This window comes from Paralichthys olivaceus, chromosome 5 (genome assembly GCF_024713975.1).
Source record: "Paralichthys olivaceus isolate ysfri-2021 chromosome 5, ASM2471397v2, whole genome shotgun sequence".
Classification (NCBI taxonomy): domain Eukaryota; kingdom Metazoa; phylum Chordata; class Actinopteri; order Pleuronectiformes; family Paralichthyidae; genus Paralichthys; species Paralichthys olivaceus.
Window position 1 is genome coordinate 15,510,164 of NC_091097.1, and position 14,821 is coordinate 15,524,984.

Below are 14,821 nucleotides of genomic sequence, written 5' to 3' on the forward strand. Positions count from 1 at the left end.
TCTGCTTCTGTAAAGTCCCAGTTCACGAAGGTAATCAACGCACATCTACATTAGGAACGGCTGATTCTCCCACTGCTCTTCAAGGACACATTGACACATCAGAGGGTGTAAATGTCATTTATTACAGATATTTAAAACCACTTTATTTTCCTGCCTGTTGTTAAATTAGCAGTCGCTTCGTCCAGAAACACACGTGCGGCTGTGCCAGATAGAACTCTCCATTGTAAATGTTTGGAAAAGAGAATGACAAGAAACACTTCCGTAGTTTTAAGGTGGAGGAGGTGCGCTGAATGGCTGTTAATAGCATAATCCCCTGCTCTATGGTGCCTCTATATTCATAAAAATATAATATGAGGAACAAAGCTCTATTTGAAAACCAGAAAAAAATAAAAACAAAGTCATAAATGATAAACCACGAGGACAGCTTTGATAATACTAAATACAAAAATACATAGAAAATGTAAGTCCCTCCATCTCATGCACTTAATACAGACAAGAAAACAAAGAAACAGGTTAATAAATTAACACACAAAATAAACAAGTGCATGACATCCATGACATTTCAAGTGTTAGATGTAGCGCTGTCCGTACTAACACCGTGTTTCTTCTGGCTTGTGGCGCTGCCTACGGGGCTGATCCTAAAATAGTTTAAGGAATACATATATGATATACTGCATATACACAACTAAAAACAGATTCACGTCCCTTTGTGGTGTTTCTGTGTATGGCTGCCTCTCTCTCTGCTCTCCAGCCGTCTCACTAATAATACTGACCTGAGGGGAAACAAAGCTGAATCAGCTAAAAACATCTGATCTGATCCGAACTCGTCAAACAGATCACAGGCTGTCAGCATGGACAAGGGATATTTCAAATGTTGCTGTCCACCTTATCCCCACGTTAACAAAAAAAATAACCCAAACTATTTTTAATTGCATATAAAATGTACCGATGATTTTTGTTCTTGTTCGAGGATGGTGGGGAGGATGTTGAGGCGATGAGCCTGGTCGGTTGGTTAGTCAAGTCTTTGAGAGTCTTTCTGGGAGGAGGGGACGAGCAAAGTCAACAGAGGGACCTGGGGAAGGAAGTGGTTGTGTCATGCCGTCTGATCACCGTTGTTTGAGCAGAGCTCTGTACATGGCGAAGCCCAGCACGGCAAACACGGTGGCACCGACGCTCGCTCTCAGCCAGAAGGTGGAGTTCTTCAGGTCTGCCTGAGCCATGTGCCTGTGAGGAGGACCGAGACAGGAAGCGGGTGAGGACACCAACAAACAACAGTTACAGTATTTTATCCATTCTTAAAAACCACAGTGGGACATCAAAGACAAAACAAAGTCATGTGCTCTCTCCTGTGGAAACTTCCTCAATCGGGACGATTAATGACCAGTATTAGTGGCCTGTGGCACCAGCTTGAAAGAGGAACACATGCTTTCTCTTGACATTTGCTTTGGTGAACAGGACTAAATCATGAAGCAGTTGGGGGGGGAAAGAAGGAAATATGCTGGAGTATGAGAAGCAGCTGCGGAGCAGGGGAAAAAATACAAATTCTACAGAGCCCTGGAGGTGTCATGGACCAAAGAGGAAAACAGAAGAGTGAGTAAAATATTTCATATGTATTTAATATTATTAGATATTATGCAGAGGGAAGAAAACAGACATTTTCAGTCCATGTAAAGTTTTAAGACGACTGCAACGAGACGACAATCATCAAGTTTTTGCAAATAGTGATTAGTCAATATTGAAGGAATTTAACAGTATCCATATCTCTCAGTCCGAGATCAAACGAAACCAATACGAACAGCATGAAATCAAATCTGGCAAAATCAATTATTAAATTCACAATAATCATTTAATTTAACTTTGACATCTGCTGAGCACCGAAAAGATTTGAAGTTAAAACCTCGTCTATGACACACAACTCCAGCTGCCCAGGACGGAATCACAAACAGTGGAGAACTACAGACTCATCAGTTTATGCCCAAAGCGAAGGAGGAGTCAGCAAAGCAGAGAAATCTAAATGTTGGCGTACGACTTCAGTTGTGACCTTAGCCTGCAAATTAAAACCTTGCAGCAGCTGGTCAGGGTGCAGCACTGACTGGTCAACAGACCTACAACACACACACACACATTCAGATGCCAGAACAGATGAACTCGACACTGCTCTCGCTCTCTCGGGGTGGATTATGGTAACAAGTCTGAACAGAGTCAAAATGTGTTTTGATCAGATTACAATAGGACATTACAGTGAAAATGCAAACAGAATGTGATCTGACCATTTTAACTTCAGATCTGAATGTGGAAATATTAATATAAAAGGTTTAAATCACATCTAGATACAATCTGTGTTAACGGAGTCATCCTTTCCTGTGGATGTGGGTTCTGCCTTTACCTGTCTGAGGGAATTAGCTGCACAGCAGAGCCCTCCATAAAGACGGACCCCTCCACGCTGGAGACAGCTGCAGCCTGAAATCCTCCTCTGACAGCAGGCAGCCCCCCCCCCCACACACACACACAACCTCAATGTCATCAGCATCACCAACTCTAACCAGCACAAAAGGTAGGAATTTCATTCAACACCTAAACCCTTAAAAGCTCAAGCTGCAAAAGCACAAAGTGCAACCATACAGTACCTGGTCAGATGTCACTGCACACTTCAAACAATGAAAAGCTGCACACACACACATCACAAACTCCACACACCACAGGGCCACACTAGAAAATCTCTTTATCGTTGGGTAAAATATAATCAATAAGAAGTAATATTTTCACTCCCTTGAGTTAAGTTAATCTATAATCATCTCCACATTATCTTTTGCATATTTTACAGAAACTGGCCGTTGTGGCGTATTTGATTTTTGACCACAAATCATAGACTGTAGTTAAAGATGAACGACATCACAGCTGAGAATAACTGATGATCGATCAAGAGCATTTAGCGGCAGGACCTCGATACTGTGGCTTCAACCCCTGATCCCTTCTGTGCAGACTCTGGCTCCAAACCTGGTCGGCACACGATGGAATCATATGAGGGATATTTGAGCTTTATTTCTTGATAATGGGAGGAAGAGGAGAGGGTCGTCCATCTTAATATACAGTCTTTGGTGCATGCCACTATTAGTGAGTTGTTAGTGATTTGCACTTGGTTATTTTCTCATCTTTTTAAAAACAGAGAGACTCAGACTTATTTTGGTTAATTTAGTTTTGCCCACGATGGAAGATGACTTTAAATGTCAACTGATTTCATGTCATTTGAAATAAAATCTAACACTGATAACAAACCCTGTTTTCAATAAACACATTGGACATTTGATGTGGTGTGTCGGCCCCTTGCACTGCCTGGTCTGGCCTGTTTGGTGTCATGCTATTAATAGCACCAGAGATTAAAAAGGCATGAGCACAGAGATTTCGCACTGGCAAACGTTCAGGCCATTTTGGACAAAATAATTAAACATATGACACCTTACCGCGTAATCCAACAGTAAACACAGCCATTCAAACCCTGCACTCACATTCAATAAACCTCCCACAACACCAAGCTCTCTTTACTGTGGAAATGGACTAATGAAAAAAAGGTGACAATATTTTTACTGAACACATGCCATTGGCTGCAGAGAGAAAGGTGAGGAACAGATGAGCCATGCAACATAAACAACAGGCAGATTAGCAGAGGGTGAACACATGCAGGAGGAAGAGAAAGAAGGGCAGCCAGAAACATGTGTATGAACACCTACAGAGTGAAAGGAAAAAAATGGGAAAAACAGAATGAAATGACACGAAAATCAATGTAAACAAGAATCATTGTAAAATGTATGAAATCTTAACCCACAGGAGAACAGGTGAAAATAAGCTATTATTCTGGTGTATGCACAGAGGTGTGGATACAAGTTAAGTTATACAAATAACAAAATGCTGAGTCTCCTGTAGGTGCAGACTTCGGTGTGAGGAATGGAAATGAAGACAGAAAACATCATAGACAAATCAATCCATCACTTTTTGATAACTGAAGAGGGTCGATGTCATAGAGAAAGAGACAAGAAGAATCTACAAAATAAAATCACAGGACAAACATGCAGACATCAATGATGTTTTCTGTCTGAATGAAACACAAACCAAAGAAATTGGTTGTATTTCTCTAATTTTCTATGCAAATACAATGCTCGTTAGATTTACTGTTTGCATATCCACTGCAGGACAGGGGAGGTAAATGTCAAAAATAAAAGGTTCCTGTCAGTTTTAAAACATGCAACTGTCAACTTTCACAACTGGAATCAATGTTTTGTCTGTATCGTGTAAAACATATCTACTTTCTTCTAGTTCCTTGTGACTGGACCTTATATTTGCTAATAATTAATCAAATTTTAATAGCAGTTCAACATGAAGATGGAATATTGTAATTATAACATTATAAGATTCTATAAAACAAGAAGTTAAGTATTAAGTATCTTCTCAATGAGATTCATGTATAGGGGTCAGTATTATGAGTATTATGTTTTCACAAGCAAATAACATCATGCATTTTGAACATGGACTCTGACACACTTGTTACCTCCCTGGCAAGCAGCCTTTGTGTTAGCCGGCACAGCATGGACACACTTTTCTGTGTGAGACTGTACAGAGAGCGGGCGGGTTCACTGGAGCTGGAGCAGAGACCAAGACACCCAGCATGACTGATGGGTGAAAGTGAATTATACTTCAGCTCACAATTAGCTGCAACTTTTGACTGTAAAGAAGTCATCTGCCTCTATCCACTCTCAGACTTAGGAACTACATCGATCAGCAAAATGCTTTAATCACTCTTCGACTAAAACACTCAAGACTCCAGATTTGTTGTTAAACAGGTGAAACAATGACGTCTGAGACAGGTTGTCGATGTTTTGATAAGAGACGACGCAACCAAAGATTATTCTATGGAAACAAGCATCCAACTTGCTGAGGTGCAGCTGAAGTGAGAACAGAACTGAAAACAAAAGGAGAATTTCCCCTCAGGATATAGCTATGCTATGTTTGAATAGCATTTTTCCCTGCAGTGGATATGTGGTGTAAATCTGACAAGTGATGAGCACAGTAGGAAAGAGCACAGGGGAGCTGTCACCATCACCACTGTTAGCTTGGGTAAAAAAAGGAGCCCCTCTGTGACTCGAGGGTGGGAGACAGAGAGGAGGAATGAGTCTATGTTAAAACACTAGAGCTTATTCTATGTATGAACCTGTTGAAAACGACCCTGCGGAGTTGGGCCTTTATATTGCGCAGCAGCTCCAACTTGAGGAGTTTCTGACACAGGCAATAGGTGCACCTGTTGCAGGGACACATGCAGCGGTGACGGGCGTGGCTGCGGAAAAACACACAAAGATGCGTGTATTCACCACCATACAAAAAAACAATACACACCACACAACAGACACAGAGGAGGAGGAGGAGGAGGAGGAGGAGGAGGAGGAGGAGGAGGAGGCCAGAGCCAGGTGAATAAAAACCTCAACCTTGTTAAACCACCAGGTCCAAAGGAGGACCTTACTCTGAGCTGAAACCTTAACTGCTGCTATTTACCTGCACACTAACCAAAGTATAGACAAGAAACCATCTATGAAGAGATGTTCTGATACCATTTTCCCCGATACAATACTTGAACTTTGCATATTGACTAATATCCAGAACAGATCTGATACCAGTGCAGTTTAAAAAAAACAACTTGCACTCAACGTGTTTTAACAGCTGTATGCTGATAACAATCCGGACAATAGGATTTCAGGTATGCAAAAAGGACATCTAGCGGCCATGTACCATTGAGTGCTAATTGATTTACTCTGAAATCTAATCCGATCTGAGAGCTTTGAGGAGTTAAGACGCTCTACAGGCTCAATAAAAATCAAAAGATTATCCTCCCTGAATTTCAGGCTGGGACTGGCATGATTGCAAACATGAATACACAGAGAAGTACATTACAAAAAGCATAAAAAGACCAACAGAGTGTGCAATTCTTTATGTAGTCCTCATAAACTGAGTGCCGTGGGTAGGTGATTCCCAAAAAATATTAAAGGAAAATTATCACTGTGTGCTGATACTTCCTGGTAAACGTAAAGCTGCTCCGATACCATTTTTTCCTTTTTCAATACCAATACCTGGACTTTGCATATCGACCGATACCGTATAACGATCAGAGATTTAAGTCTTGCATTTGGTACGAGTCCCAATTTTACTTGTGGGACTTTCAGGCTTTAAACATTTCTGTGATTTCTGGGAAAAGGTAAATGCAATTTTATCTGGGTGAAATAAACTTCTTAAAAATAAACATCCTGATTTTAAATTGGTACGTAGATTCACATATTCTCAGATGCCGACCCAGAATGTTTGGCAGTATCTGAGGCATTTGCGATGCAGGTTTTGGTATCGGAACATCTCTAGGTCAAAGTAGGAAAAGGCATGTGCATGTGTAGGAAAAGATAGACACCATGGATATAAGTGCAGGACTCTCAGATGTGAAGAATGAAACCAAAAAAATGGGGTTTAATACTCACGGATACATGGCCATGGTTGTGAGTCTAGTGTAGATGTCTTTGATGGGTGCTTCGGTCGTGTTGCACGTGAACGGCTGGGGTGGGTGAAGCTTGTGCTTACGGCAGAACTCGTGCGGTGAAAGGCTGTAGTGCTGCCGTATTTCGTGCAGATCTGACTTGGCAGCGATCACCACACATGGCGTCTTGCTGTCAATGAAGTATTGCTGCCAAACACAAGCAACCAATGTTACAAGTTGGGTCGTATATAAAGCTTGACCTTCATCTATAAACATTCAGCTGCCTAATGAAACATCTACACACCTTGTACACTTTGGCACAGTATTCAAAAGAGTGTGGGCTGTTGATGTCATACACCAGGCAGACCACGTCACAGGCTAAGTCCTCCTCTGACAGGAAGTCAAAATCTGGCATCACCTCATGGAGCTTTTAGTGCGGAGACAAGAGAGTGAGCAGAAAGAGAGGGAGAGACGGATTGTACAGATGGACAGATTAACATTTTGGAGAGTGCCAATGCTGATTCGCAGTAAAGTGAAAAAGACCAAGATTATGTAACAATAATCCAAAGAGAAGACGAAAACGTGATTCACTGAGTGAATGGTGCTTACCAGCAGGTACTTCTCCTGACCATAGACATAGGTCGTGCTGATGGCGTAGAGGGACTTGTGGTCTTCTCTTATCCGCCTCTGATGCTGCAGAGGAAAATAAACAAGGCAAATGACATAAATGTTTGTAAGCTGGTTCACTTGAACAGTGGTCTGATTCATCTTTGCCAACTTCAGAAGCTTTTGAGAGTGGAGAAGCTCGAAAGAACATCTCAAAATATCACAAAAACATGTTCAGTCGTCAGAAGTTAAAAGGTTGGAATATCGATAAAAGCAGAAACGCAATAAAAACAGATTTAGCCAAATCATTGCTGACCTGCAGATTTTTGCCCAGGAAAGCTTGGAGGAAACCGCTCTTCCCACTTCCCCGCGCTCCCAAAATGTTGCAGCGGAAGACGCTGCGCTGGGTCTGTTTCTTCTGTAGATCGATGCGCTTGTTACGTGTCACTGAAAGAACAGGGAAGGATATACAATGAACAAAAAATGCTGCAATGTTCACCTATTAATTTCTAACACACCTAGGAAATCTTTAAGACAAGATAAAAACTGAAAATATAACTGAAAAATACAGGTACTGATCAATGGTACTTAAATAATTAATATTTACTACTTGGATTTAACAATCAACACACAATTCTGTAAATCTCTCACCTGTAACAGCAGCTGCTTGGGACTCCTGTTCATAGATGATGGAGTAGCCCAGGTAACCTAAATACTCTAAACTACGCTGTACATCTAGATACGTTGTTAACCTGCCACAGAAAACACATAAGACACGATGACACCAGGAGCATTGCTTTTAGATTTGCACGAATGATGCATGTCCTACAGTCAAAGCATTTCAAAAATAGGAGCATGTGTTTCTTAATAGATATGTTCCACACTCACGTCCACTGCGAGAGGTATCCCTGGTATGTGATCCATCCCTGATCGTTAGTGCAAACAGTGTTGTTGACATCCGGACCCCAGGGCATGTAGGGAAACACTTTGAACAAGTCCTTCACCTCCTCTGGCGACAGCGCGCAATCTCTATCCTGGATCATTCAAAGTGCACATAAATCAACAGACATAAGTTTAACCACATCTGGACACAAAAGACAAGGGCGTCAAGTGAAATGGATATGAATAAATACATGGACGAAACTCAAAAGTGGTTATTCCTGAAAATAATTCTATTGTATTATAAACAAGACTAGTACAGACATTTTAAAAGAAACAATATTTCTAATTATCGAAATGAAAAGGCTACAGATGTATGTTCAAGAACAGGAAAGCTTTAGAAGTCTGGCCACTCACTTTGTCGTGCTTGTCAAACACACTCTGAAGGAAGAGGTAAGCGTTGTGATTCAGCTCAGTGGTGCAGTCAGGAGGGATCTTTATCCTGGAATACAAGATCAGACGCAAACATGAATTTGACAGAGAGCTCTGAGGCACTGAGATTTCTGATGCGGCTGCAGGAAGAAACAATCAGCTTCAATCACTTCAGATGGTAAAGATAACCAGGCTGTGTTTCCCTCAGCATGGAAATCAATGCATTATTTTATTTTAGCCATTTTTTTGGTGAGAAGACAAAGAACTTCAATTTCATTAACATGATCTTCAACCAGGAACATAAAAGCTCAATATTCCCACATCTACCTTCTACGTCTCCACTCCACCTTAAAATGGCCTTTAAATCTGGACTCACATGGGGAACAGGTATTCCTGGGTGAGTTCCAGGTCATCGTCATAACCGAACCGTCTTAGCACAGTCCAGGTGGTTTCGTGTCGACCTCGCTGTATGAAGAGGGTGTGCAGGAACAGGAAGCCTGCAACAACGAGCCAGTAAGAGAGGGTCAGCGTTTAAAAGCCGATGAATATGGGACAGAACAAGTATTGGCTGAAAAGGGACAATTGACGGGACGTGTGGAGCGATAAGTAGTGAAGAAGAAGAGAAAGGAAGGAGAAGGAATAAGAAAACCTTTGACTCTGACCTTTGAGTGTGAGTCCATTGTCCGTGACTCCATCTCCCATGTTCCTCCTGACAACGTTCTTTACATCCTCTAAGGCCTGTGGTGCCAGTGGCGTATTGAAACATGTTCTCTATATGAACACAACAGGTGACATGTTAATCATAAAACAAGGTCACGGACTATGGAAAGCTCATTCATTTGATCCATTTCCAGCCATTTCTCCTCTTTATTATTATTATTATTATTATTATATATTAGGCAGCTTAATGAAAACGTCTATGAAGTGGAAAACATTACCTGGAAGAAGTTGAGCTCATTGTCATTGAGAATTCCGTCGTTGTCAAGGTCAGACACTTTAAAGATTCTAGTTAAAGACTTAATGCAAGAGGACTTCAGCTGTAATACACAAAGAATGCATTCATTTAGGTGGTTACATGTATTTCTATAATACACACAGATTTAAATTATGGCAGCTAACTTTAAAGATACTATACTATTCAATACCTCCAATACTGCATACCAATCTGAAAATAAACACTGTATACATCATTCACTGGAACATAACGAGAGACTTTTATATTCTTTACTTCTTTCTTCATTATTTTTAAAGAAAGAAACTCATTTACCGACGTTTTCGATCTGTAAAACCTAGTTAGCTTAAAGTATGATGATGTTTCACTCATACAAATGTTGAATTTCTGGATCCTGTGCTCAAGGAAAAATATATTTTCAGATAAAACATCACAGTGGGGAAATGAATGATTGCTGTATTTAGACGCTTCAGTGTCTGAGTCCTGGTTTAGAACTTCCAGCAAAACTTAACAAATCATTACTTGTGTTACTAAGAACAATTTTTCTTGTCTTGCTACGACCTGTCAAAATGTCTGCCATGAGGAATGTATTTTATACATGCTGGCTAACCATCATGACTTATTGAACACAACAAATGAGCTTCTCCTCCTATGTCAAGTTAAAGTGTTGTGTGTGCATCTACTGAATAGACCTCACCTCCTTCTCCTCTGGGCAGTACAGGGGTCCTGTCGGGTGGAGAACGGCCTTCTGGGCATAATAAAACAGCTCAGAGATGTTTTTCAAGTTTTTGGCAGAGCACTGAGGAAACAAAGCACACGTGTGTAAATTACTGACTGAGAGCAGCCTTCAATGATTAACAGGGATTTTACTTTTTCTATACTTTTACATCAGAGAGATTTTGAATATAGTACTTTTTTCTGTGGTACTTTTTTCGAGCCAAAAACATTTTAATACTAAAAAGAGATGTAGGTAATTCAGAGAAGCGACCCTTGGCCCAGGTGAACACTGAGTGGTGTACGAGTCCAACTCTCAGGAGCTGAGTGACTGTCCCAAACTGTATCCACTGTGTATGTGCCTTCCCTCACGTCCTCCTCCGACCTTCTTTTAACTCTGTAACTAATCCAGCCCTGGAGGGCATAACTGAGGCATATCATGCGACAGAGGGAAATTTGAATTGAATAGCGACAGAGGTCAGCATCTTCAACAGCCATTCCTCTCAACATACTCAGTTGGCTTCAGAGCAGTCGGTGCGGAATTATAAACCTTTTTACGACTCAGTCAGAGAGTGAGTTAAATCAGGAGCTGCACTGCAGTCTGAGAGCAGCTGGGGGGCAATCTGTCCCACACACAGCCAGGCTCAAAATGACAGCCTCTGCTAGTATTGAATTTTCAATCATTTTTTCATATTTTATTTGCCACTTCATTGCTCTCGAGTGCCTCATTACTTTAACACCTCTGAACCAGTGGATCCAATAAATAAATATGCGTGTGTGTGTGTGTGTGTGTGTGTGTGTGTGTGTGTGTGTGTGTGTGTGCGTGCGTGCGTGTGTGTGCGTGCGTGTGTGTGCGTGCGTGCGTGCGTGCGTGCGGGGTTGTATCTGTTCTGCATTGATCTCTTACCTCTACACAGGTCTCAATATCTTGGTATTGATTCATGATTGGCAGGATGGTCTCCATGCTGCTGTGTTCCACCAGGTCCGACTTGTTCCCCACGAGGATTAATGGTACCCTGTCATTTAGTAAAACCAGTTATTATTACATTAGCTGTTAACCCCAACGATCAGTTCAACTAATCTGCAACTTATCTATAAATCTATGCTTGGTAGATTAAGGCCATTTTTTATCATATCAGTCAAAAATACTCTGGAGCCTATATTTCATGCAGTGTGTCATGAATTTTACTACAAGTTAGCTCAATGTAAAAAAGTGTTCAATGATCTGCTGATTCAACAGGCTTGAAAACAAAGCTGAATAATATCAGATCTCAACATTTCTGCAATGTCTGTTTTTGTGGCTGAAACAACAATATTGTATCAGATAGTATGCCACAGACTAACTAATGAAATAAACAACCAAATCCCATCTAAACATGGTTCGCTGAAAAATAATCCTAATATGGGACAGACTTCCAACAGCAAGTGAAAGTTGGACCAGCAGCTGCACATTCTACCATTTCAATATGATAAGATCGCAAATGCAAACAAAAATCCTATACTGATGTGATATATGCAGGGAAGACACACACAAACACACATCTGTTGTGTGACAAGAACGCACCTGCTATCTTTATCCGTTCTGTCATTTATGAGGGGAATCCAGTGGCTTGTCACCTAGAGGATAGAAGCACAAAATCAAACACTGTTGAGGACACTCGTTACAAACACCAGTTCATTTTCACAGATTAAAATGATTAAAGCTCTGGAGATATGCAGTTATGTATTTAATTAACTGCAATGAGGGAACAGTGAGAAACTTTGCTCACCTTTTCAATGGACTTCTTGTTGTTGACGGAGTAAACTATGCAAATAACATTTGCCTATTAAGACAAATAGCAAAGTCAGTGTGATGCAAATAAGACGTATTAGGGTGTGAGACATTAGGAGAACAAACTAGTTTAAGAATTAAGTCAAACCAACCTTGGATATTTCTTGATACAGCTGCTCGTCTGACTGTTCTGCTTCTAAATGATTTCAAAAATAAACATTGGTATAAGTATATTGCATAGCTGCTAATTAATTCATTTATGTAATATTAATACGTAGTGAGGTAGAGTGGTGGAGCTAATGGAGGGACAGAGTTGGCGTAGCTGTGGAGAGTTTACCCGAGTAGTCCACAATATGTGTGGGCACCCTCTCTGGGGTGACGTCTGCTGGGATGGTGATTTCTTCAGCTCGGAGGGGAACCTGGAAGACAAAGGACAATTATCCAGATGAATATTACGTGTATGTGTATATATTCAGGGTGTGGAAATATTTACAGCTATCATGACCATATTTGTGAGTGTGATGATGATCTGATGACACATACCTCATCGGGAAACTCTTCACTGACCAGAGACATAATCAGGGATGTCTTCCCCACTTTGGCTGTACACAGGGGAAGGACAAAGGAAAAACATGTTATGGAACTCCGGTTATACATTCATCTTTTAAAGACCATGTGTCATTACCATGTGACATCTCATGCCTTTTTTTAAATCAGTGTTCTGGTTTATGTATTAAGTGACAGGGAACAGATAACAGTAAAGAGGGTAAAGGGCAGCAGACAAGTGTCTTTGACTCTTTCCACCTCATTCAAATGTAAGAATTTGCAGATTTTCTTTGTTTAATATTACTGCAAATTAAATCTTTGTATTTTGGACTTTTGATCAAATAAAACCAGTTAGTTGCGACATCACTCTGTGAATTTATTATTATTTCTAACATCTAACAGACCATTTATGAGAATTACAGCCCTAGTTAGCACAAACACTTGATTCTCATTGTCTTAACAGGACAGCTATGCCACCAACTCTACTGAAGTCAACACCACTGAAGTGGGCCTGCAGCATTTTGGCCGCACCTCTCACAGGAACAGTCAGCGCGTCCTCGCCCAAAAGAGGCAACGAAGGCCGCACTGCATAGACATTGTTGAAATATATATAGTCTTGACAACACATGCACAAGGGAACAAACATTCAAGGTGAAACGGTTTAAAGAGGACGGGATCTTTTGCATTTTGATTTAACTCTGCTCTCATTACTGCGTAAAAAGGTCGAGATTTTATCCATTACTCTGCTGCATTTTATCTCTGTGCCAACTCCAGCTTTAGTTGATCAACTATTCTAATAATCTATTAGGTCATTTTCAATACAAGATGCTTTCTTGTGTCACAGCTTCTCAAGCAGGAGGCTTTGCTGCATTTCTTCATCTTACATAACAGCAAAGAGAGTATGTTCGGGTTTATTAATGCTATTCAAATTAAATAAGTAATATGGAGGCATTGCCTTGGGCTAGGGCTGGGCAATAAAACACTACACCACACATCAAAATCAATACAACAAAGGTTCAATAAATAAGACATAACTGATCTACCTCAGATTTGCAGAATTTGGTTTGTCATTCTCTTTTAAGAAATAAATGCCCTTCCTTGGGCTTTTGGAAAATAAGACAAGAAAATAAACATCAGATTGATGATGAGAACAAATTTCTGTTTTACCTAGTTCCAATAACAGTAACTCTAAATTCTGCAGAGTAAAAACTACTGTTTGCAGTGTTTTGTATTTAGATATCTGTTTTATTAGATGTCCCACGTGTTTTATTATATTATCTGTTTTAGGTGCATCAACATCATCCTCTTTATAGACGGTGAACAAGTGAAGCACTGGGGAGGATTGATGTTCAGTGCAGAGCCACAGTTCATGGCAGCCCCCTCCTCACGTTGTGTGGAGGTCTGAGTGTTAACACATGGAAACACTGACGACATTCAGCCCCCACACATCACACACCAGACTCTCCACTCGTTCTCCTCGGGTGTTGAACAAGTCTCAGCCTCTGACTGATCTCCATCAACATGAATTTACAATCGCATGATTAGCATTAGCTCCCTCATTAGCGCGTTAGCTAACCCAGCGTCCCACCGCCTCGGGGTTACAGCCGCCTGCCACTTACGTTCCCCTACGAGCAGTATCCTCACGTCCTTCCTCATGGCGGAGCTTCTTGTCCTCTACGGTAACGACAGTCTTTCTTTTTATCGTCTCATGTAGTTTCCTCCGCCGGCAGTTGAACCGTCGGGCCTGCGCACTCGCGTCCTACCGCTGTCAAACTCCCCGGCGCCTTTGTAGGACAAACCGGACGGACAGGGTTCGGTCGCTCCGCGGTTCTTTCAGCGAGCTTTTCTTCGCCGTGAGCGGCTCCTCGGCTCAGTGGAGACGAGATTTACAGAGTCGTGAGCGGCGCATGTGTCCGCAGCTTCGCGTTAAACTCGCTGCTTTTGGCGCTTTCTCGGGATTTCGCAGTGGATGTTACATACGAGCTCCTGACCTCCAGCACCCGGCAACTACAGCGAGCCGCGCAGGACAAACCTCATCCGGCATTAAGCAACGCGTTACGCTGCTCTCTGGTGCCAAGAAGTGGAACTACAACTACTACAGATGGATGGAGAGAGAGAGAGAGAGAGAGAGAGAGAGAGGGATAGATGGATGGATAGATGGATAGATGGATAGATAGATAGATGGATAGATAGATAGATAGATAGATAGATAGATAGATAGATAGATAGATAGATAGATAGATAGATAGATGGATGGATAGATGGATAGATAGATAGATAGATAGATAGATAGATAGACAGATAGATAGACAGATAGATAGATAGATAGATAGATAAATGGATAGATAGATAGATAGATAGATAGATAGATAGATAGATAGATAGATAAATGGATAGATAGACAGATAGATAGATA

At 41.1% G+C, this 14,821-nt stretch overlaps 1 protein-coding gene across 4 annotated transcripts; it reads right to left on the bottom strand.

The window, feature by feature from the left end:
- Positions 1–101: 101 nt before the first annotated feature.
- On the bottom strand, positions 102–14,433 carry rhot1a (ras homolog family member T1a). 4 transcript variants are annotated; one of them, XM_020102909.2, is made up of 20 exons: positions 14,025–14,433; positions 12,403–12,461; positions 12,197–12,278; positions 12,012–12,055; positions 11,858–11,911; positions 11,653–11,705; positions 10,996–11,104; positions 10,072–10,173; positions 9,361–9,459; positions 9,085–9,193; positions 8,799–8,919; positions 8,408–8,492; positions 8,000–8,145; positions 7,763–7,863; positions 7,428–7,558; positions 7,115–7,198; positions 6,810–6,932; positions 6,510–6,712; positions 5,204–5,326; positions 102–1,224 (listed from the first exon to the last, which is right to left on the bottom strand). In XM_020102909.2, the coding sequence occupies exons 1-20, from the start codon at positions 14,059–14,061 to the stop codon at positions 1,107–1,109; spliced, it is 1,983 nt and encodes a 660-aa protein (XP_019958468.1). In that variant the 5' UTR covers positions 14,062–14,433; the 3' UTR covers positions 102–1,106. The 4 variants fall into 4 exon arrangements, with proteins under 4 accessions (XP_019958468.1, XP_019958467.1, XP_069380545.1 ...); XM_069524444.1 differs by lacking the exons at positions 102–1,224; positions 5,204–5,326 and adding exons at positions 2,879–3,724; positions 4,544–4,634; XM_069524443.1 differs by lacking the exons at positions 102–1,224; positions 5,204–5,326 and adding exons at positions 2,879–3,724; positions 4,544–4,664.
- Between the last annotated feature and the right edge of the window lie 388 nt (positions 14,434–14,821).

Bases quoted from the DNA above. Each gene is read 5' to 3' on its own strand.
- rhot1a (XM_069524443.1), bottom strand. From the start codon at position 14,061: ATGAGGAAGGACGTGAGGATACTGCTCGTAGGGGAAC. The intron at 11,706-11,857 runs GTGAGCAAAGTT...TCTATCCTCTAG, and splicing joins ACAAGAAGTCCATTGAAAAG to GTGACAAGCCACTGGATTCC. The intron at 11,105-11,652 runs GTGCGTTCTTGT...ACTAAATGACAG, and splicing joins AGAACGGATAAAGATAGCAG to GGTACCATTAATCCTCGTGG.